Source organism: Squalius cephalus (assembly GCF_949319135.1).
Source record: "Squalius cephalus genome assembly, chromosome: 12".
NCBI lineage: Eukaryota > Metazoa > Chordata > Actinopteri > Cypriniformes > Leuciscidae > Squalius > Squalius cephalus.
Window position 1 is genome coordinate 10,615,269 of NC_137133.1, and position 25,493 is coordinate 10,640,761.

General features: G+C 40.0%; 2 protein-coding genes across 11 annotated transcripts in view; one reads left to right on the forward strand and one right to left on the reverse strand.

Annotated features, from left to right (window-relative positions):
* daam1b (dishevelled associated activator of morphogenesis 1b) overlaps positions 1–13,847 on the forward strand; it is a 73,605-nt gene extending 59,758 nt beyond the window's left edge. For all 4 annotated transcript variants that reach the window (XM_079888372.1, XM_079888374.1, XM_079888371.1 and 1 more), the window contains 10 exons: positions 877–974; positions 3,929–4,013; positions 4,836–4,942; positions 6,865–6,953; positions 7,453–7,621; positions 7,713–7,820; positions 9,880–9,940; positions 10,014–10,145; positions 12,342–12,512; positions 13,623–13,847. In XM_079888372.1, coding sequence (XP_079744498.1) covers positions 877–974; positions 3,929–4,013; positions 4,836–4,942; positions 6,865–6,953; positions 7,453–7,621; positions 7,713–7,820; positions 9,880–9,940; positions 10,014–10,145; positions 12,342–12,512; positions 13,623–13,835 — 1,233 coding nt within the window. In that variant the 3' untranslated portion in view covers positions 13,836–13,847. The remainder of the gene's footprint in view (positions 1–876; positions 975–3,928; positions 4,014–4,835; positions 4,943–6,864; positions 6,954–7,452; positions 7,622–7,712; positions 7,821–9,879; positions 9,941–10,013; positions 10,146–12,341; positions 12,513–13,622) is intronic.
* l3hypdh (trans-L-3-hydroxyproline dehydratase) lies at positions 799–19,068 on the reverse strand. 7 transcript variants are annotated; one of them, XM_079888381.1, is made up of 8 exons: positions 18,898–19,063; positions 18,759–18,792; positions 17,294–17,781; positions 17,019–17,188; positions 15,835–15,957; positions 15,556–15,693; positions 15,247–15,405; positions 799–1,134 (listed from the first exon to the last, which is right to left on the reverse strand). In XM_079888381.1, exons 3-7 carry the CDS (start codon positions 17,772–17,774, stop codon positions 15,280–15,282), a joined length of 1,038 nt encoding a protein of 345 aa, XP_079744507.1. In that variant the 5' UTR covers positions 17,775–17,781; positions 18,759–18,792; positions 18,898–19,063; the 3' UTR covers positions 799–1,134; positions 15,247–15,279. The 7 variants fall into 7 exon arrangements, with proteins under 7 accessions (XP_079744507.1, XP_079744506.1, XP_079744505.1 ...); XM_079888380.1 differs by lacking the exon at positions 799–1,134 and adding an exon at positions 10,428–10,463 and having other exon boundaries at positions 18,759–18,784; positions 18,989–19,059; XM_079888376.1 differs by lacking the exon at positions 799–1,134 and having other exon boundaries at positions 14,965–15,405; positions 18,989–19,068.
* Positions 19,069–25,493: the final 6,425 nt, after the last annotated feature.

Below are 25,493 nucleotides of genomic sequence, written 5' to 3' on the forward strand. Positions count from 1 at the left end.
TTTTTTAAATTTTGACCTTTTTCTCGCAATTGCGAGTTTATATCTTGCAATTTGGACTATAACTTGCAATTGCGAGTTTATATCTCACAATTCTGAAAAAAAAGTCAGAGTTGTGAGTTATAAACTCGCAATTGTGAGATATAAATTCACAAATCTGACTTCATCGCCATTGTGAGTTTATAGCTCACAACTTAGATCTCGTAATTGCGAGGAATAAAGTCAGAATTGCAAGATATAAACTCACAATTGTGAAGAGAAAATAGTGAGATAAGAAGTTGCAATTAACTTTTTTTTTCCTTCATGGCAGAAACAAGCTTCTATAGTATCTAGACAATATATAAATGTGGACATTCTTTTTATTTTGTTCCAAATCAATCTAATGTGACTACTTTATATGAATTATGACTTGTTAATATTAACTTTCCATTGCAACTTCTTATCTCACAATTTTTTCCTCATTATTGTGAGTTTAAAACTCATAACTCAGACAATTGCGAGTTTAGATCCCGCTATTGCGAGAAATAATGTCAGAATTACAAAATATTCAGGTAAGCTTGCAATAATGAGGAAAAAAATTGCGAGATAAGTAGTCGCTAGTAACTTTTTAAATTTTATTAAAAATTTTATCATTACAATTTAATTAATTTTTTTCTTCCAGAATCAAGCTTCCATAGTATCTAGATGGTATATAAATGTGGAAATTGTTTTTCTTTTGTTCCAAATCAATCTAATGTGACTTTACTGGTAGAGTTCATATAAACTTTCCATGTAAGTTTAAAATTCAGATTTCGCGAGTCTGAGTGTATTGATTCTTTTATTTGAATTCTGATCTTTAAAGTTGTTCTTGAGTGAAATGTATCTCCTTTTTCACTGCAGAAAGAGACTGAGGAAGATGTGTTGAGCTCCAAGAAAGTCAAGGAGCTCTCTGTGATCGATGGCCGCCGGGCTCAAAACTGCAACATCCTTCTCTCACGGTGAGTGATTTGTCTGACCCGGCTTTGAGTTCACCACCGGCTGCCAAGTGTGTGTGGAACTCACTGACCTCCAGATGTAATGTCATATCCTGTGGGTTAAACCTTGTGGTTCCTCCGTCCTGGTTTGGTACTGTAACCTCCACCTTGGTTATTGTATTTCCTATCAATGAAAGAAATACCACTCTTTAGTTTCTTCATATATGCAGGAGGTGGCTTCCTTGAATTCTTTATAAATCAATGCAGCGTGTGTCTCTAAACATTTACAGGAACCATTCCTCATTAATTAAAGTTTTAAATCATTAAAAAAATATTTTTTCACTCTTGAAAACATGGTTATCAATGCCAGGAAGGATATTTGACTTACACACAAGGAATCCCCAAGGATTCTGTGCTTGCAGAAGCTCCACAGATTATCATTTATAGCTTTATACGTACAGTGTGTGACTGAAGTATGAAAAGAGAGCTTAACACTTTAATTATCCAGGGTTCCAACTGAGTTTCTCTTCTCAGTAGTGATGTTGTCTTTATACATAGTTTTACTAGAGGATCAAATTCTTATTTTAGGTTAAAATATCTGTTTTTTACCTCAGGACTTCCCTTTTAGTATGAAACGAATCCCACAAAGCAAACTGTAACAGTTGGTGACAGCTGCCAATCCAGACGGTCTCGGATATATGACGGCTCACTGACTGACTGTGGTTTGGCATTGGACCCAAACACCAAAGGTTCTCGTAAAGCGAAACTTCAAACTACATGAAAAAAAAAAACCCAGACCAATTCCAAAATCTCTAGATTCACTCAAAAAAATAATAAAATAAAATAAATCCCCACTGCAAACTCGTATTAATGACAGTTTGTGAATAACCGACATTGAGACCCTCTTTAGCGCACATTAACAGCTGTCTTCAGCACCATCTGTAGATCACGGCCTGTGGTTCTATTACACTCTCATCCTCCCTAAATGGTCTCTTAGGATTCTCCACAAGCAGAGATTGGGGTGTAATCCATTGTACAGCCACCGAACGGACCACCCAAGCTGAGATTCACAGGGATTTAAATAGTTTCGCTTGTGGCCTGTAGAGTCATTAGTGTTGGTTTGGAAATGGTAAATGTGGTGCTGGACGACGAGGCGGCGGAGGATGAGATGGTGGTCTGGAAATAGAGGGAGATGATACTGAGGAGCAACATATGTTCAATAATTGCTAATTAGAGCTCAGTTCATATTAATCTACTCAGTGTCGAAAGTTTTCATTTAGAGGAGGAATTGATACCTACTAAGCCAGTTCCACAGGAATAGGTCAGAAAGGACTCTACACTAAAAATTCAGTTTTGTCGTGACAGGAATAAATTCCATTTTAAAATGTATCAAAATGGAAAACAGCTATTTTAATTTGTAATAATATTTGTCAATATTACTGTTTTACTGTATTGTTGATCAAATACATGCAGCCTGAGAATAGAAAACAATTCAAAAGAGACCAATCAAAAACTCAAGTAGTCAGGTTTTTGGTTTGTAAATAACAAAAATATTTCCATCATTAAAGGACACTTCTTGACAAATCTGATGTATGCTATTGAAACTTTTGTCGGTTTTATTTTAGATAGCCAATAACTTTGCTTTTAGATTGCACGTGGCATTAGAGCATCATTCTCATTCTAGAGAGCATTTCATTGGACAAAAATCTATAGTATGTAGTGCAAGATGAGTCATAAATACTTTTGTCTGTTTTCCTGGATGAGGAAAATGCCTATATATCTGCTAAAATTGAATTTTGTCAGCATCGTCACTAGCATACAGATGGCCTCAAAGCCAACACACACATGGACTAAAGGTTAAAAAGCTTTGATTTTGATTTCATTGGGTTGGATAATGGCATCTCGCAATCTGTGACCACAAGAAATGGAACGTCCTCTGCAAGATTTTTCCACGACTGTGTCTCCGGCTTATTATTCGCTGATTAAATAATAAACCAGGGAGTCCTGCGGTTACGCTAATGACCTCCTAATAATGACGTTGGGTTGCCTCTGAATGAACTGAGGCTGCCATTATTTCATTATTTTCCTTCCTGAGTTCAACTTCACTGACTCCTTAAGCATGTGAACTTTTTGTTAGAAAGAACTTAGTAACACAGAATGCTAGGAATTGGAAGCGCTGCTTGGCACAAACACCTAGACTCGAACATGGAAAGTGCTCTGGCCGTGTTTCACGTCAGCGCTGTGGTTTGCAGTCTCTCTGGATCCTGGCAGGGGAACGAAGGCTGCTCTCCAGCGCTGATCTCAGACCCGTCAAACACCTGTTCTTCTTGGCCTAAAGTCCGTACATAGCTATCCCTGGATTAGATGCATCTCTCTATCATTAATTTGCTATCTAGGATGGTGGGCTTGACTGGTGGATTTTCCCCTGGGCTGTTTTGACCGTCTCTGCAGATATTTATCTTCCTTAGATTTTCAACATGTTTTAACTGCATACTTCTCATAAATAGCTAAAAATTGGTGGAAAGAGCAGGAACTCATATACGACAAACTGACCACAAATGTAATGTTACTGTCGAGACGTAACCAGTGATGATCACAGATTATTTAAAGCAGGCAAATGCTGGGTTAACTTATATGAGTCATGCTATAATATCACTTCTTCACTCCAGTAATGATATATAGTGTTAGCCAGGAAATTCCTGGTAACTGGAACAAACACGCGGGTTCAACATCGGGCCGCAAGATTAATAGCTCTTCTAAATAGCATACACTAATTTATTTATACTGTATGCCAAAGGAAAATTGATGCAAGAGGAGGAAATTCCCTAGCAATTTCCTTTTCTCGATGTGATTAATTAGAGTTCACTGAATTCTGTGCTGATGTGGATCTATCACTCAAATTTAATTTGTGAATTCATTTCAAATGAATTTATTTGTCCCAGGTTGCTTGATCTGTATATCCTGTGCTCGTGTTTCAGGTTGAAACTTTCCAATGAGGAAATAAAGAGAGCCATTCTGACCATGGATGAACAGGAAGACCTGCCCAAAGACATGCTGGAGCAGGTGAGTGTCCAGGCATGAGCAGACTGCAGTGTGAGGGACAAAAGGAAAAGCATAGTGACTCTAAGTTTAAAATGAGAAATAACGTCATATTATGAGATATAAAGTCACAGTTATGGAAAAACTGTCACAATTGCGTCAAGTCAACTGTGAGATACAACTGCAATTCACAATTATGGGAAATAAACAATTACGGAAAAGTCACAATTACAAGATATAGTTGCATTTGTAAGACAAAGTTAACAATAAATTCACAATTGTGAGATAGAAAAAAGTTGCATTTGTGAGATGTGAAGTCACAATTATGGAAACAGTTGCAATTGTGAGATTTTGAATTTGGAATTGTGAGACATAAAGTTGCACTTGTGAGAAATAAAGTTGCAATTATGAGATTTTTTAAATTGACAATTGTGAGATGAAATTGCAATTAAGGAAAAAAGTTGCATTTGTGAGATAAATTTGGAATTGTGAGATACAAAGTTGCACTTGTGAGAAATAGTCGCTATTTTGTTAGATATAAAGTTGCTCTTGTGAGGAATAAAGTCGCAATTACGGATGAAAGTTGCAATTGTGAGCTATAAAGTCCTAAATGTAATTGTGAGATATGCTGTAAAATTTTATAATTACAGAAAACGGTCATATTGTGAGATATAAAGTCACATTTATGAGATAAATTATCTAATTCTATGAAACTAAGTTACAGTTCCTTTTTTTAATACTCTGAAACAGAAACGGCCTTTCAAAATAATGTCACATGAGACTGGGGGAGGATTATTCTCTATTATTAGTTCTGTTGTAATTAATGGTGTTTCTTCACTGCTCCAGATGCTGAAGTTTGTCCCAGAGAAGAGTGATGTGGACCTATTAGAGGAGCACAAACATGAGTTGGACCGCATGGCAAAGGCAGATCGTTTCCTCTATGAAATGAGCAGGTATGACAGCTAATCAAACATGGGGTTTTCAAATATAAACTGTCATTGTGACCGTTAATGAGGACGTTCATATATTGGTCTAATTTGAATCTGAAAAGTATGACTGATTACCCAACTGCTAGTTGGTTGGACTAGTTCTTAAGACACAGTCTTAACATTGTGGCTATGTTTATGCAACTGGTCCTTGTTGGTCTATGTAAACATACACTAGTTGGCCGTCTTTGACCATTACGATGCACCTTGAGTAAAAATAAGTTGAAAAAAAATAAATGTGTGGCAAGTGTGAATAGTTTAATTTCAGAAAAAACTGGACAAGTGTAAATGCATATGGCTGTTGAAGCCACATGTGCAAATTTTACTCCTCCCAAAATGGTAAAAAAAAATAAACGTGTGAGAGCATGTTATAGTCTACAGGCTCCCGGTAGTCACATATGACAGCGCTACTGTAACACAGATATAACCTGCCACAGATAAGTAGTCTTTCTCTTCAGCAAGCTGACGCGCAAACTGCCGCAAATGAGTTCGGTGACACATCCTGAAGCTCAGCACACAATCCTCTTCATTAAAAGTAGCGAGACCAAATTATCTTACCAGTGCTGATGCTGCTGTCTCTCCTATTGCGGTCTTTGAAATTAGTTGATTATAAATTAATTGCAGTTCATATTTGTTGCTTTCATTGACTTGTACCAAAGCCCCTTTAAGACAAGTCATTTAATTCAGCAGCCATCTTTGAAATTCCTCTCGGACATGCCAGTGCAGCTCCTTTCCCTTTGAATGGGGAAACATCAAATTCTCCAAAACTGTTTGCCAAGCTTACAATTAAATTTCATATTTGAAATTACCAATGAAATCTGACAACAACTGTCTCATTTTGTTTCTACACACGCTAATGCACAATGCAGTCTGACTGTTTCTATCGGAACCGGAGCTTATAACTGCAGCGGCAGTGACGAGATGACTTTACCAATCAAAAAGTCCTTTGGTTATACTCTGTTAAATTTGCATATAGCTCAGGAATTGAAGATCGGGTTTATATTCGTTTTGTGACGCATTTATGTGGTCATGTATAAATGGAAGAGATTTAAAAAATAGATAGCTATCCCATAATAAAAAAAATGCATGAAGTGATCGATACCCAGAAAGACCCCGTTGCTGATTGGCATGGATTCTTTCATGATGTTGGTCTAGTACGTTGTGTGTGAGGAGTATCTGATCCATGAAGGCCACCCACCACTGTGCAGTGACTTATTCAGATCTGTTTAGTTTTTTCCACACAAACACACAGTGTCAGGAGCAAATGCGATTTCCTGCAGGAAGGAAGGAAACGGGTTATGAATCCTGGGTGACACATTGATCTGGTCAGGCTGAGGATCCTATTCAGCATCAATATTTGCTGTAACTAAATAAGTACTATCTCATCGTAGCTATGCAGCTGCCTTACACTTTCCAACAGAGGAGCTGAGCCAAACAAAGCACAGGTGCCTTGGCTTGCTTTGCTTGCTTTTTCCCTGGTGAAATTTTCACTCCGCTGTGGCTGATGTGTTTGTAGAGGATGGAAGAGAAATATATCAAAGAATCAACTTGGTCATCAGATTTTAGTCCCTAGGCTGTGTTTGGGCCCTCGGCAAGTGCGGTCACCAAGGTTATTGTCCCCGGCACAAGTGTGCTGAATGTAACACATCAGCGTCAGTTTCAGATCACTGGTTCAGGCTGTTAGTTCTTTATTCAGTGGAACCATTAATGCTGTGTATACAGATCATATCCGTTTTATCGTGTCCTGAGCGGGACAATAAAGTTCTACAGCTCATTTAGAATCTATTATGGGTGATGTAGTGTGCAGTCTTTTTAATGTGCCTTTCTTTTATATTTGATGTATTCTCCCTTTTTCCCTGACCCAATCCATTTCTATGTCCTTCTAACAGAATAAACCATTACCAGCAGAGGTTACAGTCTTTGTACTTCAAGAAGAAGTTTGCTGAAAGGATTGCAGAAATTAAACCTAAAGTTGAAGGTGTGTTCATGTGCTCTTTAAATGCATATGCATTGCAAAAAATAGGGCTGTTAGTAGATTACATTTTCTAAAGTTTAGTTTAAACGGTCCCATTTTTAGTTTAAGAAAATACTGTATTCAATTGAAGAATATTCAGATTAATTATAATACCGTAATATATGTAAATTATAATGTTAAAAAATAAGGTGATGAAAAATTAGGTTTCATGCATATTATTTTTAGTTTCAGTTTATTGTGAAATATTATCATAAGGTATTATCATAAAATGCATGTCAAATAGGTATTATCAATTATATATTTACATATAAAATTACATTTGTAATACAAATCTATTAAAATTATAATATATGTATACATGTATATTGTGTGTGTATGTATATATATATATATATATAAATAATGCTGATAAGTGTTATTTACAGTATAGTTCATGAACATGAAACATTTAGGATTTTTTTCCCCCCCCCTTGCGTGACTATTTGTATTTTTCACTTTGCAGCACTGATCAAGGCCTCAAAAGAGGTGCTGCACAGTCGAAATCTCAAGCAGCTGCTGGAGGTGGTGCTGGCGTTTGGCAACTACATGAACAAAGGACAGAGAGGCAACGCATATGGCTTCAAAATCTCTTCGCTCAACAAGATTGCAGACACCAAGTCCAGCATTGACAAGTGAGAAAATCTATCTTCGTGTTTATAGAAGAATAAAGAACACACAGTGATTTATATTCAAACTTTTATTGTTGCCTTTGTCCCGTTGCAGGAATATCACTCTCCTACACTACCTGATCACTATTCTGGAAAAGAAGTACTCAAAAGTCATGCTCTTCTCAGAGGAGCTGCAGAATGTGCCGGAAGCTGCAAAAGTCAAGTAGGTATAGCTGCGGATGGGCTATAGCGTGCGCTTCTTTCATCGGCTTTACGATTTACAGGCCTGTAGGGTCTACTTGTGCTAAATGGATTTTGGGAAATAGTTTTTGCGGTGTCACTCCCGCCCACCACTGGGCTTAAATCCATGCTGTGGGTCATACAAGCTTTTGGTTACTCACATATGCAGAGGAAAACCCTAAGTTATAGTCGGAAGAAATGGGGCCCTCGGCTCTCCTGGCTCTAGGTGCTGAAATATATAAGTGGAAGAGAGATACATGGCCACCATAGCAGAGAGAGTGTGAATACAGCTCCACTCCATGACCTCTCGAGTTCTGCGTGCCAACAAATATGGGCCAAGATGTGAGTGATACACTTGTGACACTTTCCCCCTTGGAAGATAGTTTCTAATTTTGAGTCATTCCTCATTACTTTGCCTTAAAGGGACCGTCCAAATGTACAGTAGAATGTCCACTAAACTACTTTTTAGTCGCGCCAGCGAGACTAATGTGATCATGATCAGTCCAAGTGAAGTCACGTGTGAAGTCAAGTGAACAAGTGAAGTCACAAGACAAATTCTGCCCGTGATCTCATTTGACGGGGTAGAAAGAATTAAATGAAGAACTCTGTTTGCCTCAGGCAAATCAGTCAGTGTCATATATTCAGACTACAAATGAAAAATATGTTGAAAGGGTCACAAGCTACAATGAGTGGACAGGTTTTTCCATAACCACACAAGTATGTCTCTGTGTACTTTGATAGTTCAGTCTGTTGTGTGTAGGGAGGAATAAAGGCGGCACAGATTGAAGACAAGCAGCTATCAGTCCCACAGAGAGGTCATTTCTGCAGCTATGAATAGCTCAGCTCAAAACAGAGCCTTTCACACACATTATATTATTAATGGAGTCACTTTAGTGCTATCACAAGGGTTGAAGTTCAGTTGAATGGCTGTTATATATATATATCTGTGCTTCTTATCAGTGTGACCAGTTTGGAACTTGGAACGGTTTGAAGGTTAGCCTGTATGGCATATGGATATAATTGTGTTAAATGGCATAGGGGAGAACGGGGTAAGATGTGTCACCCCTTAATATAGCAAACTTTGAATTGTTTCTGTTACATGACCATATATTTAAAAAGGGCCCATCATATGCAGCTGACTATGATTGAGAGATGTACATATGAAAAATATTGAAATACAAAATGCCACGTTTGTATAAAATATTTCAAAATGTTTTATTTAAAAAATATATATAAAACGTTTAGAATATGTGTTAATTCATATTTAATATAACTGATTAAATTTTAAAGTAATTTGCATTTTATTGGCAGGTACAATGAATTTTATGGTTATATAAAATAATAAAAATACTTTTACTTTAATTTATATAAAATATAATCATTAAAAACATTTATAAAAATATGTCATACTTGTTGGTATATTTTAAGATTGTTTTAAAATAACAATCTTAAAAAAGATTAAATTATAGGAAATTGTCATGAATGATTAAATTAAGCATTTCCAAAATGGTAACTGTGGGGTAAAGTGTGTCAGATGCTGCATTAACTAATAATACTAATTGTAAGCTTTCTCCCATATTGTTTAACCGTTAAATAAAAACATTACAAAATGTTGAAAACTGTTTCACAACACATCTATTATTAGTATTGAACTTATTTTACTGAAAATATGAAAAAAGTGCTGCAAAATAAGACTTTGGAATGGGATTGGGCATTTAGAATGATATTGTTCACATTTTCCTCAATTATTCAATCCACTTGACCACAACTAACCCCTAATTAGTTATATACTGTATTAACCCCTAATTATATATTTTTTAATATACCATCATATATCATGCCCGCTATTTTATATACATTTCAGTTTATAGCAGACATCCTAACTAAAATATTAGTTTACATCTAATTTAACTTACCGAGAGAACAAGTTAAGTCAAAAGTGGCACAGCTTACCCCACTCTCCCCTTAGAGGATATTCTTGACTACACATAAAATTAAATGATTGTGGTGTTTTTGACTGTTTTTTTTTTTTTTTTTTCTAGCATGACTGAACTGGAGAAGGAGATCAACAATCTTCGCAGTGGCTTGAAGAGCGTAGAGAGTGTAAGTGCTGCATGAATCCTCTTTGTTCACAAGCTTAAAAGCAAATCATCTACACTGGCTCTCTCTCATGCAGGAGTTAGAATACCAGAAGAAGAGTCCTCAGCAGTTTGGGGATAAGTTTGTGTCTGTAGTCAGCCAGTTCATCACAGTGGCCAGTTTCAGCTTCTCTGATGTCGAGGACTCCCTCGGTGAGGCCAAAGAACTGGTGAGTGTGTGTGCCGGACTGCATGTGTTTGTTTGTGTGTTTATCTTTAAGGTGCACATCCTGGTGCTCGCTGAGCTTCTTTCAAAGGCCAGCTGGAGAAACAGGCTGCAGTTACCCTGGATGTCCTGCTGCACGCAGGAGCTGACCTTCAACCTCTTACTGTGAACGCTTCCTATGTAGTGACCCTGGCACTTTCACTGGCCCCTGGGGGCCCTACAGGACGTCGAGGAGGAAAAGGACATACAACTGTTACTGCTTTCGCAAGCCCCATCTGTGCAGAGGGAGGCACACACACCCACCTTATATTATCTTCCAGTCCTGTGAGAGGAAACGAGTATATGAAATGTCAAGGTTTTTGAAAGCCAAAATGCAGCAAATTCATGATATATTGTGCTTTTATGACAGAATTGTGAATGTTTTGTATGTAGAAATCTTGGATAAATGGGACAGCCCACCTCAAAGTTCTTAGAAATGCACTATTTGTATTCATGTTGGTTTCATATTTCATAATATCTGAATGGTTACTTTTATTATATATATATACATATATATATATATAACTAAAATGTTAACCAGGATAATAACTCTGTTATTTTAGTATTATTTATATACTATTGGAGTAATAATTCATCATTTGAATTGACTTTTATTCTTCAATTACTTAGTTTTAAGTTTAGTTTAAGTTTTAGTAATTTTATGTGCTTTTGTCATATATTTTTTATATTTTTATTTCACTTTCAGTAATTTAATTTAAATTATTTCAGTTAGTTGCCAAGGTTGCATTAATTTTTATTTAATTCCTTTGACGTTTTAAAATTTTCAACTAATATTCAACTTTTATTTCAATTCATTTTAAAATGAATAATAGTTGTAGTTAACAATAACAACACTGCAAATCATTTGACATTTTAAGAGTCTTATTGACCTTGATACACAGCCATGAGGGTATGCAGGGGTCGTCTATGATATCATTTTCTGATTTGTTTTGAGGGTTTTTTTCCCCTGCATGTTGGTAACAGCGGACAAAAGTTTTTCAAATATTAATTAGCAATGAAACAGTTTTCTTTTGTCTTGATTATTCCATCATGACAGTTGAATCTTTTTTTTTTTATGCTTATGTATGAACTGCATTTGATAGAAAGGTCATGCATGTAAATACACAATAACATGCCGTATGCACTCTATAGCAGAAAGTCTTTACCTCCAACCTAACCTAGGCCTCCTGCCTGAAGTCTGAGACAGATAAGAAGAGATGTAAAAGCAGGGCAAAGGAGAAATAAAAATATGCCCCTTGGCTCTCAGGCACGTACAGGCCCAAAGAGGAGCTGTTCCATATGGCAGTGATAAAGGCACATCAAAGGCATTGTGGGAAGGCTGGGCCTCCTCCCCTGTGGTGAGACGGCACGAGGCAACAGCAGTGCCATGGCAAGACTCCAGTCCCCTGTGTTTAGGCTGTAATCAGTCACTGGAGAAACCTTGGTTAACAAGACCACTTTATGCTTTGCTACCGGTGACCGGATAACTAGCAGCGCGTCACACAGTTCATTTACTAGAACTTCATTAGACCCCCACAGTTTGTTATGCCACTGTTTGCCCATTCCACTGCAATTTGTTTTTCCTCTCGGTTTGACCTTTTTTTGCAATTTAAAAAAAAAAGAAAAAAAAAAGTTGATGGGTTTGCCACTACTCTGTTGTCAACTACATCATTCATTGTTTTTATGACATAAGTAAAAATATGGCTTTTTGTGACAAATTGAATATTGTTGTTGAAAACTGTGCTGTTCATTTTTTAGCAACATTATTCAGTGACATATAAATTATTTAATAAGTGTATTTAACATGTTTTACAATTTTTCTTCTAAATAATATTTTTGGTACTTTTTTTTTTTACTAGAAAATTGTCTCTGCATTATAGAGCAGTAACCACAATTTCATTTTCTTTCAAGTCTCAGAAACCACTAATGGTCTGGAAATGATAAATAAGCTAGTCATTTATAGCTATTATTTTACAAACAGTGCAAAGAAATACTGTATGTTGCAAGAAAAAAAATCCATTGTTGTGCCATAGTAGGTTTGTGCTTAGAGTGTTTAAGTGTTTTTTCAGTATTTTCTTGAGGGATTCATGTTCATGTCACTACTCTGAAAGTAAAGAGAGCAGGAAATGGCTTTCATATGACCAGTGCTTCTGTTCACCAGTTCTTAAAGGTAGTCAAGCACTTTGGGGAGGATGCTGATAAGATGCAGCCTGACGAGTTCTTTGGGATATTCGACCAGTTCTTGCAGTCGTTTGCAGATGCCCGTCAAGAGAACGAGAACATGCGCCGACGCAAAGAGGAGGAGGAGCGCAGGGCACGAATGGAGGCTCAGGTCGGTGAACCTTATACATGAGGTTTTATATAAATATAGTCACCGGCCACTTTATTAGGTGCACCTTGCTAGTACAGTGTTGGACCCCTTTTGTCTTAATTTTCATGGCATATATTCAACAAGATGCTGGAAACATTCCTCAGAGATTTTGGTCCATATTGACATGATCACATCACGCAGTTGCTGCAGATTTGTCAGCTGCACATTCATGATGCAAATTAAATTTCCCATTCCACCACATCCCAAAGGTGCTTTATTGGACTGAGATCTTGTGAATGTGGAGGCCATTTGAGTTTAGTGAACTCATTGTCATGTTCAAGAAACCAGTTTGAGGCGATTTGAGCTGATTGAGTGATTGAGCCAGCCAGGTAGGCTGTGGCATTTCAACGATGCTCAATTGGACCAAATTGTGCCAACAGAATATCCAACAGCAGAAATCGAGACTCATCAGACCCTGCAACGTTTTTTTTTTTTTTTTTTTCAATCTTCTAGCTGCTGTAGCCCATCTGCTTTAAGGTTTGACGTGTTGAGCGTTCAGAGATTCTCTTCTGCAGACCTCGGTTGTAATGATATAATAATATTTGAGTTACTGTTGTTTTTTTATCAGCTCTAACCAGTCTGGCCATTCTCCTTTAACCTCTGGCATCAACAAGGCATTTTTGCCCACAGAACTGGCACTCACTGGATATTTCTTTTTTTTTTCAGTCCATTCTCTGTAAACCCTAGAGATGGTTGATGCGTGACAATCCCAGTAGATCAGCAGTTTCTGAAATACTCAGACTGGCCATCTGGCACCAACAACCATGCCATGTTCAAAGTCTCTCAAATCACATTTCTCCCCAATTCTGATGCCCAGTTTGAACTTCAGCAGATCGTCTTGACCATGCCCGCATGCATTGAGTTGCTGCCATGTGAAATTGTTAATGGCAGTTGAACAGGTGTACCTAATAAAATAGCCTGTGTGTGTATATTTAACTTGAAAAGTTAAGTAACTGACAGCCTCTGCTCAAGCCAAACCACTTAACTCATCTCATCAGGTCCATATCTCATCTCTTCATTCTTCACCCATTTACTGCTAAATATGATGTCCTCTTTTTTGATGTCTTTCAGCTCAAAGAGCAGAGGGAGAAAGAAAGGAAGGCTCGAAAAGCCAAAGAGAACGGAGAGGACGACGGGGGGGAGTTTGACGATCTGGTGTCCGCTTTGCGTTCTGGAGAGGTTTTTGATAAAGACCTGTCAAAGATGAAGCGCAATCGCAAACGCATAAACAGCCAGACATCAGACACCGGCAGGGAGCGTCCAATTACCAAGCTTAACTTCTAAATGGCAGTCATGCTGATCAACCACTGAGACGCATTTCATTGCAACCAAATAACCTCCTTGCAGTGGTGAATGTCTGGAGGACACTCATTAGCTCCTCTACTCATATTAAACACCATCACTGGTAGCAGAGGAAACCATGCTTACCCAAAGACAGTCAGTTTATCTTGTGTCATGTGACTGTAATGGGCCACCTGTGTAAATGCAGAGAACTTAAGAATATTGCTGCAAAATGAACCTAATTTAATGATTCATTTCATCAAGTGTGCTGGAGCACCAGGATTATTATCAGAGATACTGATAAATGTGAGTTTACTGACTGGTTATGAGTCAGAAGCTCACATTCATTTGACCACATAAACTTGCAATTCTTGTCAACCCCTTTTTTCTTACTGTAACAAAACAAATCGTCAGAAGCGTCAATGACTCTTGGCACCCATGTGAACTACTCCATTTCTTGCTTTTCTGACTACTTTTCTCTCAAAGTGGGAACAGATGGTTATTTAAAGAGGTTTAATGACAAGTGTCTGTATATAGGTCACTGAAAAGCTGTAAAGTGACTGTACCCCTTTAAGAGAGGGTTTTGCCCTTTCTACTAAGGGTGTTTTTTTCTTTCTTTCTTTTTTTATACATATAGAGTGTTTTTAAGGAATATTACTGACATCAATAACCAGGGCTGTGGGTTGCTTATTTCGGAAAGTTGACTGCATTGTGATATCCGGTACAGGCTGACTGGGAATGATTTTTTTAAAGGTGTGATTTTTAGGGGCCTCTGGTGCCCATGTTGTGTCTTAAACACTGTGGACGGTCATTGTACAGACTCTATGACTCTCTGATGTCAAGTGTTGGACTCTCTGTTTGAGGATGTGAAATGTAGTCATATTTAAAATGATCTGCAAGTAATCAGATCAAGGCAATACTCTTCTTCCTTTACATTCTTCCTTCCTGTCTGGAGTCTCTCCTGGTTTTTTTATGATCAGCCTAGTTGTATGACAAAGTTTCCTTTTTCAGTGCAAGATACCTCCATTGGACTTTTATAATTTAAGGAAAACTCAGCCTTCCATTGTAAGATGAACCATAAGAGAATAAATGGAAGAATCTGAAAAGTATTTACTGTTACATGCTGTCAATTTAAGTCGCAATAGGGTTTTATGATAAACAAAAACAGAGACAATACTTTTTTTTTTGTAAAAACTGTCACCACACTGTTCATTCCGTTTTTGCTGGATCAAATATAGTCAGACGATGCCTCCTGGTGGCCATTATTCACAGTTCAAACAATGTCAAAAATATAATTTAAACAAGAACTGATCTCAGCACAACGTTTATTCAATGTCTGAAAGTGTTTTCATGATTTCCTTTACAAAACATCTACATCAGAAGATTGATGTGCTCCCACGCTCAGAAACCGTACCTGAAATCAGGCAGAAATTGATAGACGATTAAATCAGCGCAGAAGGAAGCCTCCACAGAGGGGGTCGTCGCTCTCCTGGGTGAAGCTGGCCACACCGCTGTAGTGAGCATGACCTCTGACCTCTACTACCACAGCCTTGAAGTCCCCACACATGGTCTCCTTTAACAACAGAACAGCTGCAAATGACTGATTTTGTTAAAGAATCAAGCATATAAAATACATTTCTAGGACTAGTAACATATATATAATACCTCACTTATTTACAACAATAAACAGATATGAAAATCTGTTTTTATATGCTACAGGTACCTCTACTGCTGTTCCTGTAAATACTGATCCTGTAGCTCCGCTCTGGAAGCTTCTGGCCTGGTTCAGTGCGATCAGGCCTTTATGGTACTGAAGAGCGATACGAGCGGTGACGCCAGACCCAGTAGGACTTCTATCCACCTGACAAGCCATATAACAGACATCTGTCACATAGACTGAAGAGCAAGAGTTGATATCATTTTAGGAGGAACAGTATTTAAGGGCAGAACTTCCTGTGTATGGATTGATATAAACATGTCAGCCGGTCACTGCTGGTTTTACCTGCGCGTCAGCAAACACACACACATTGGTCGTGGGCTCTTCAGAATAACCATCTTTGCCGTCAGTAAGGATTGTGCCATAGAGGAAGGCCAGATCCTCACTGACTGGATGGTACAGCTTTACCTAGGGTCATAACAATAATTAGTCCACTAAATTATGCAAATTATAGATTAATGAAACACAATGTGGAATAAAGGTTTGCGTTTATTTCCCTTCAAAAACAAAATCTTACATTTTAATGAAAGAATCAAATCAGGGTCTTATTCAAAAACGAAATTCAGAAATAAATAATTTCATCCAATATCACCATATTCAATTCATAGTTTAATCTTGTTTGATCCCATTGGGATTAGTTAAAGGTGATTCTTTAAAGTCCCCCTTGTAGACAATAATTTTATAACTAATCTTTGATCACCAAAATGACATATTTAAATGTTTTTTTCCTGTGAAAATTTTTATTCATGCCTTCAAATAGCTTGAATGTAACTCCACACCCTTGCTTCATTAAGTACATGCGGATCCATGAATACGCAAATTAGTCCCGCCTCCACTCACTCACAGCAGCTCAGAGATCCACTCGCTCAACTTTACTGTAGTAAACACTGCACAATACCAAGTGGAAATACTGGTTTAATCCAGCCGTATATGTTTGAACCAGAAACCGATTCAGAAGAAGAAGTGGAAGAGTGAATTATACAGGCTCGTCTACAAGTCGATGTATCAGAATGGTAATGCAATTTATGTATAGCTCTCCACAATGTCGGACACATAACAGTAATTAATATGATTAACCTTTGGCTTGACTGTGTTGTCAAACAGATAATAATGTGTTGCTAATGTTACACAAACCATGTTCCCGTTCACCATCTCAGAGTCGGACAGCTGCCTTCTAAAAATCAGTATCCTTAGAAAAGCTTTGAACAACTCAGATCGTCTTATACATTCTTATACATCTTATACATAATTAACGCACTATATTGCTAAATGTGCCCGATTTTTTATATCAACAGAAAAATATACCGGCATAACCTGGCTTCTCTTGAGACTCCCCTGCTTCACAGCATAGTAATGATATGCTAAAGCTCCTGCACGTTGATGTGATTGGATTCATTTGACCAGTTCTCTTTATTAACCACTTTTATATTTTTAGTCTTAGTTAAGAATAACAACACTGGGTCAGTTACCTGGGATTTGACAGCATCACTCACAGCAGTGGCTGCATCCACCAAATCTCTAGTTTTGGACTTGTTGACATCCAATCCAAACTTCTCAGCACTCACAAACGCATAAAGAGCTCCACCATAACTGATGTCCACAGTGATGGACTCATATCCTGGTACAGAGACACTCACATCTAGAAAAACAAGGATAGCAAAGAATTAAATTGACTAATAAAATTCAAACTTTTGCAATTTCTTTTATGATCGCATTGCCATGCTCTGATCATGGTTGTCTATACCTGTAGCGAAAGCAAAGGCTGGCACACTGAGAAATCTGACAGCTCCGGTTTTCCCATTGGAATATTGTGTAAAGGCCTTCACTAAGCCACAGGGGCAGTGTATGTTTATCTGCGTCTCGGGTGAAGTGGGCTCTTTAATCAAACCATAATCCACCGCAAAGCGCCCGAGCGCAATGACAGCGTGGCCGCACATAGTGCTATACCCTTCATTGTGCATGAACAAGACGCCGAGATCAGCCTCTGCTAACTCACTTCTGACCAGAAGGGCTCCGTACATATCATAGTGACCACGGGGCTCAAACATTAAGACCTTGCGAAGATGATCGAGATGCTCTCTCACATAACGTCGTTTGGCAAGGATGGTGTCCCCCTTCACTTCTGGAAACCCGCTCAGGATAATGCGCAGCGGCTCTCCACCTGTGTGCATGTCCACTACTGATAAAACAGACCCGGAGTGAGGGGGCAGCTTTGGGAACTCCATGATCACTCTGTAGTAAAAATAAATGAATGAATACATAAATAATGAAAAACAGATTTGCAATAGTCTCAAAACAACTGTATCTTTCTGATTCATCTTTTTTAGGGTACTTTGATTTAACATGCAATGATTTTTAAAATGTTACAGGTTTATGCTAATGAAAACTGTCACATGAAATTTATGACAAAAGACAGTGCAGTTTTTTTTGTGCCACCAAGTATATATAAAAAAGAATAAAAAACTTTTAAAAATAAAGTCTTCAAATATGACATAATTGTACATAAATAATGTGTAAACAGGTTATTAGCTTAAAAATTAAATTGGTTAAAGTAAAGCTGACAGGTGACATTGTAAAGATAACTCATAATACTGAAGAGGTACATTAACTAAAAAGATTTCATGATGTTCATTGTAATGGACTCTCAACGTACAGTAATCAAAACTGTACTGTCAAACTGCTAAATGTGATTTTAGTAATAATCCTCCTACAACTGTTGTCCAATCATCACAGTTATATTATTATCCGACCATTATTGACAAAAGTGGTCAAATGTAAAAGTTTTGCATTCGGCAAACTATATAACAAGAAGCTACTGCGATGCTTTGAATCTGCATTGACACTCAACCTTATGTAGGCTATGTCTTTCTGGTAACATCAAAGCTGTCGGTGGAATATGGTACTATGATTAAAATCTCTGAGATCTAAGAAGGCCATATTATTTTACTACTGTAGCTCTAAAGGATTGTCCATGAATCAATAAAAAAAAAAAAACAAAAAAAAAAAAAAAAAAAAAACATGTTTAATCTTCATGATTTTTTTTTTTTTTTGGTACCATAAACAAACATATTTTCCTTAAAGGGGAACTTTAGCCCCATTGTACCCTAATTCTAAAGCCTTTATGCAGAAATACACAGTAACACAGTTGTCAGAATTGTGTACAGCGCTAGTTTTACTGAAATAATTTGAGATATGAAGCAGCATCTTACCGTCACAGCTTTGCACTGTTGATAGGCTAACTTACTTATGAGAAAGACAGAAAGTTTAGTAAACACGTCATCGGAAATATTATCGAATGTTTTATGTTTTTACGACTGTTTATTAAAAAAACTGAAATGTGAAACTTACTTTTAAATGGAACAACTCTGTCATCGGAAATATTATCGAATGTTTTATGCTTTTACGACTGTTTATTAAAAAACTGAAATGTGAAACTTACTTTTAAATGGAACAACTCTTATAAATCTGCTCTTTTAACCACTTCCTTTGATTTTGCTTTTCCAAATTTCAATGTGCAGTGGCTCTTTATTGCCTCTCTGTGGCCTGGATGAGAATGAAAGCTACTTTTTTTCTTCTTTTTTTTTTTGCAAGTTACAGATTATAATTACAAATAAAAATACAAAACAAAGAACAATGACGGTTACATTACATTATCACAAAGTGTATCATACTAGCTTATATGTATTACTACCATTAAAGAGTCTTACATGCAATATCATTTTTTATTTATTTTTTCTGTGATGATAAAGCTGTATGAGCAAAACAAATGCAGTATTGAGGTAAGAAATGTGCTGTAAACCACAGCCAACATTTCTCAATTAACTGATCAGACAAATCATTAATAATTCACCAGACCTGTACCCAACACTGACTGCACAACTGATTAATTTTAATTTCGTTAATCTAGCCAATTTAGTTAATATTTTTATTTTCTAAAGTTTATATATATAACTTAGATCTCTTTTATTTATTTTGACTTATACTTTTATCACTTTTTGACAAGGTAACGCAAGGTATCATCATATAAATGTATATAATATATATATATATATATATATATATATATATATATATATATATATATATAAATAAATAAGTATATATAATCTTCTGTCACAATTGATATTCTTCGCGTTTTTTTTTTTTTCTATACACAAGGCTTGGCCTCAATCTTGATAATTATCCAATCAGAATAAAAAAAAAGTGTATATTACATTATATGATCTCTTATTCATGCAAATGCTTTAAAACAATTCATGTGCGACAAAAGTGTGACTGTGACACACACTGAGAAGGGGGGGTGGGAGGAGGGGGGGTGGGAGGAGGGGGGGGGGCCCAACTGCAATGAACCAGCTTTGGGGGGGCCCAGCTTGCAAAAGGTTGAGAACCCCTGAATTAGGGAATGAACCTCAGGCAGTTCAGCGAAAAGAGGAGGCGTGTTCCGGCGCAAACGTTCAAGCGCGTCTGCTTTTAAAGGGAATGTGAGAAGACGCCCTGATTGGTTTATTTCACGTTACGCCCAAACCACACCTATGAGTAATGTAGCTACTTCAGACCAACCCATTTTAGATTTGTGTTGGGCGCAAGAGTCATTTATCCCGCCGGTATAAAAGCAACAGTGCCTGAGAACCGCCCACAAAGTTACTAGCGTTTCGCGTTTGATACTTGCGTTTCAGATTGTTAAAATAGGGCCCTTCTCATTTTACTGTCATGTGTCAGAGCTTTATATGTTTTCCAAGCAATGTTATTTCCACTTCGTTCTTGTTATCAATCTCACCTCTGGACAGGTTTACTTTTTTCCCAGACGCATGTCTTATTTGACTGACATCTGTCTAGTCAAGTCAAGTCATCTTCATTTATATAGCGCTTTTAACAATGTAGATTGTTCCAAAGCAGCTTTACATTGAGAATAGGAAATTAAAGTAAAGTGTTTTGGCTTTATAGCAGCTCTAGAATAAAGTTATTGTCCACCTAAAGTTAGTTTGATTGATTCACTTCCGTCGCAACGATCATTAGTTATTAACTTAGGGGCCGCTAACACGACACCGTACCAGCAAACATGCTCCTTTGGGGCCCGAATGGGGCCCTTGCGGGCAGCCCACTGTGGGCCCAGATACCGGCGTGAAATGCGGGGCACATGTGGGCTGGCCCACATTAAGTAGAGTGGGCCCCCATTGGGGCCAGTTGTGGGCCCACAGCAAGCCCACGCTGTGGGCAAAGTACTGTGGGTACATTGGGTTAAGTGTGGGCATACTGTGGGTACATTGGGTTAAGTGTGGGCATACTATGGGTACACTGGGAAAAATGTGGGCATACTGCGGACAATGCAAAGATGTGTTGTAATATACCTGTGGCCTTAACAAACAACAAGATTCGTTTGGTTGTACAATTTTATTTGCCACAATACATGCAAAATAATTGCACTTGTTGAAAGTCGAAGTAGTACATTAGAAGTCATATGTTTCAAATGATTTCATTTATTCACAGTCATGTAAAAAAAAAAAAAAAAAAATATATATATATATATATATATATATATATATATATATATACACACACACACAATACAATACTTTACCGTTCAAAAGTTTGGGGTCAGTAACATTTTTTAAATACTTTTGAAAGAAATCCCTTCATCTCATATTGTTGCAACTTAAAATAACTGTTTTCTGTTTTAATCTATTTTAATAAATAATAAAAATTTTTTACAATAATTACAAAAACATTGTAATTATTCCTGGGATGTTAAAAATTTATTTTCAGTAGCCAGCATCCAGTCGTCGACATGTAAATCGTGAAAAAAAATCCACGAACGAATGAACAGAACTGTCATTTTAGCATTTATTTTAAATAGATTTTGAAAAAAAGTTAAAAAAAAAAGTAAAAAAAAAAAAAGTATAAAAAAGCGTATAAAACCACATCACAACACATTAAGGTGGATTATGAATCCTCTAATAAAATAAATCAATCCCCTCGGATACCAGAAGATCTTTACCAGATCTCCAGTTTTCTGGTTCCCTTTCGTGGTCACTCCGAGTTACGTCGGATGACGACGAATGGGGTTTCGCTTAGAAAGCCTATCACCTTCGAGTATATAAAACGAGCCAATGGCAATGAAATGCCATGGGTCTGCGTAATTTGCATAGCGTAACTCCACCCCACCCTGGGGGTATATAAGGAAGTACGCTGGCAACATGCAGATATGTTTTCGCTTCGGAGCCGAGAGCTATTCTTCACTCCACTGAAGCCTGATTCCTGAGTTACTCTTCATCTCTGTATCCTTCGAGACGAGCGAACTCTCCGGTGTTGGTGTGACGGCGATCTCCAGCGAGTGCACATTACCCTGCTGATCTGGTCAGTGATCTGACAGATAGTGTGTTTCTCCCTGGTCGCTTCAACATCCGCAGAGTTTTTCCTCTCACAAAAAGAGCTTGCACGCTGCTTTGTGTGTTTGGGCATTGATCACGCTAAAGCAGCGCTTGTGGATGACTCATGTTCTCACTGTGGGAACATGACCATCTCCGTGCTACGGTCGAGACTCAATGAACTCACTCGAGTGAGAGTCCCCTCATCCACACCCCAATCTACGGTCTCCCCGAGAGGCTGTACTTCGGCTGGTGGCCAGGGTGACCTGAGGGTGACGGTGTGAAACAACCGCCGATTCGTCCACGGTCCACACCCCCCTCTCCAGCCCTCTACGGAGGCCCCGCGAATCTCATTTGGCACTCCAGAGGAGGATGCAATGTCGATCGCTGCATCACAAGGTGGGCAGGAGTCCTCGGGAAGTGAGGATTCGGCTGTGCTGCCACCTTCGGGTGTCTGATCTCGAGATGACGGCCATGCTTTCCCGGGCAGCCGCGGCCATTGGGCTCGAGTGGTCCCCGCCAGCGTCCAACCCCAATACCTTTCTTCCCGGATGTGCATGAGGAGGTCACGCGGTCCTGGAAGACACCATTGTCTTCCAGCGATCGTTCGTCGACCTCCTCCACCTTTCCTCCCCTCGATAAGGCCGCTGCTTGTGGGTACACTGGGGTTCCCCCGGTGGAACGTTCTGTTGCGATGCAGCTGTGTCCGGCAAGCGCTTCCTCTCGTGGTGACCCTAAGCACCCATCCAAAGCCTGTAGATTTTTGTCTACTTTGGTGGCCCCAACGGCCTGCTGCTGCCTCCACCCAGCCGTCGGCACAGAATCCTCAGCCTGCTCGCCGCCGAGGGCGCCCTCCTGCGGCTCCCGCCCCTCCCGCACGGCCCCAGCAGCAGCCTCCACCCGGGACGCGTCGTGGAGGAAGCCGCAGGAAGGCGCCACAGCCCTCTCCGGCCCCGCGCCCTGCTAAACACCAGGCTAAGCGGCGCCCCTGAGACGGGCTGCTCAGGATTGGCGATCAGTTCTTCACAGGAGGTGGTAGCAGGGCCACTCCTTCCCCCGGTGGAGGGCCGGGGGAGAATCTTTTGTTCTCCACTCCCCGCTGCCTGTCCAACGACGGGCAGTACCCTAATGTTGTCTCGATCGCAACCAAAACCATCAGCTACGCGATTCAGTTCGCGCGGTCTCATCCCCGCTTCAGGGGAGTCCGCTTCACTATGGTCGGTGTCAATGCCCCTGTCATGAGAGCGGAGGTCACCACCCTACTGGCGAAGGGTGCGATCGAGACTGTCCCTCCAGCCGAGATGAAGTCCGGCTTCTACAGCCCTTACTTCATTGTACCGAAGAAATCCGGTGGGTTACGGCCAATCCTCGACCTGCGCGTCTTGAACCGCTCCCTTCACAGGCTGCCATTCAAGATGCTTACGGCCAAACGCATCCTCCAGTGCGTGCGGCCACAGGATTGGTTTGCAGCGATCGACCTGAAGGACGCCTACTTCCATGTCTCCATTTTACCTCGACACAGACCGTTCCTATGGTTTGCTTTCGAGGGGCGGGCATACCAGTACACGGTTCTCCCATTCGGGCTAGCCCTGTCTCCTCGTGTCTTCACGAAAGTCATTGAGGCAGCCCTTGTTCCCCTCCGGGAACACGGGGTTCGCATCCTGAATTATCTCGACGACTGGCTAATCCTAGCTCACTCTCGAGATCAGGTTTGCGAACACAGGGACCTAGTGCTTCGGCACCTAGCTCGTCTGGGCCTTCGGGTCAACTGGGAGAAGAGCAAACTCTGCCCCGTGCAGAGGATCTCTTTTCTCAGTATGGAGATCGACTCGGTCGCCATGTGCGCGCAGCTTACGAGTGAGCGCGCGCAGTCACTGCTGACTTGTCTTCGTCCGCTCGGACTGCTTCATATGAGACCGCTTCAGCTTTGGCTTCGCGATCGAGTCCCGAGGTGGGCATGGCAACACGGCACACTTCAAGTCCCAGTGACTCCGGCCTGCCGTCAGACCTTCACCCCGTGGACGAACCTCAGTTTTCTACGGGCCGGAGTGCCCTTAGAACGAGTTTCCCGGCATGTTGTTGTATCAACAGATGCCTCCACCATGGGCTGGGGTGCCATGTGCAATGGACATGCTGCAGCGGGCTCCTGGACAGGACCCCAGCGCCTTTGGCATGTCAATTGCCTCGAGTTGCTGGCTGTACGTCTCGCCCTGCACCGCTTCTGTGCGTTGCTCAGGGGTCAGCACGTACTAGTCCGATCAGACAATACCGCGACAGTAGCATACATCAACCATCATTGTGGTCTACGCTCCCCGCCGTATGTCGCAACTCGCTCGCCACCTCCTTATATGGAGTAAGAAGCATCTGAGGTCGCTTCGAGCCATTTATATCCCGGGAAACCTGAACCTGGCGGCTGACGAGCTGTCTCGGCTTCGGCCTCTCGCTGGAGAATGGAGACTCCATCCCCAGATGGTCCAGCTGATTTGGGATCAGTTCGGGGACACGCAGGTAGATCTGTTTGCCTCCCACGACTCGTCCCACTGCGACCTGTTTTATTCCCTGACCGAGGGCACGCTCGGCACGGATGCACTGGCGCACAGCTGGCCGCGGGCCTACGCAAGTATGCGTTTCCCCCAGTAAGCCTTCTTGCGCAGACCTTGCGCAAGATCAGGGAGGACGAGGAGCAGGTCATTTTGGTTGCCCCATATTGGCACAACCGGACCTGGTTCTCAGAACTAGTACTCCTCGCGACAGCACCTCCCTGGCCAATTCCTCTGAGGAAGGACCTGCTTTCTCAGGGACGGGGCACCCTCTGGCACCCTTGTCCCAGTGTATTTTTTCTTCTGTGTTGGTTGGCTCAGCAGTGGGTCTAGTTGTTTTCTTGAGGTTGTGGCTTCATATGCAGGTGAGGAGGTCGGTGCATATGGGTCTCGGGACAGCCATCAAGTGGTATCTGCACAGAGGAAGAAAGAAAACAAAAGACGACAGAGCAGTATTTGTTCAAACACTAGGGTTGTATCCTTTTCTAAGTCTGCTATTGTTGTTCCTTCTTTCCCTATTTCTTAATTCCAGCGACACCTAAAGAACAGTGAGGTGAGGATGGACTAGTAGATGGGGAAGGCTTATGAGGGAGTCTTCACCGCAGGATTGGCCCCCAAAGCCTGTTGCATTCGGTTCTTCCCTGGGCTCCTCACTGGTCCATGTCCTATCCTATCCCTGTAGGTGGGGAAACAACTTTACAGGGTGACACATGAGTCCAGGTTTTCCTTCCCTGACACAATACTGCAGCTGCTGTAATCAACATCACTTGATGTGGTCCGTGCCACTTAGGCTCTAATGGCTTGTTTCTGAATTACTTTATCATGACCCATTGACCTGGGATGATTGTGTGCCCACCTTCTGGTGGAGTCTGCCAACAAGACTCAACTCTCTATCCGGGCACTCTGTACTACCTTTGTGAGGTGTTCACAGTTAAGTCTTCTATTTCTGCAGCTTGAGCTGAAAAATTATCTGGAAGGCGACCTGAAGCTACCACGTCAGTGGTGGAAGTTACTGCATAACCTGCTCGTCTGTTACCTT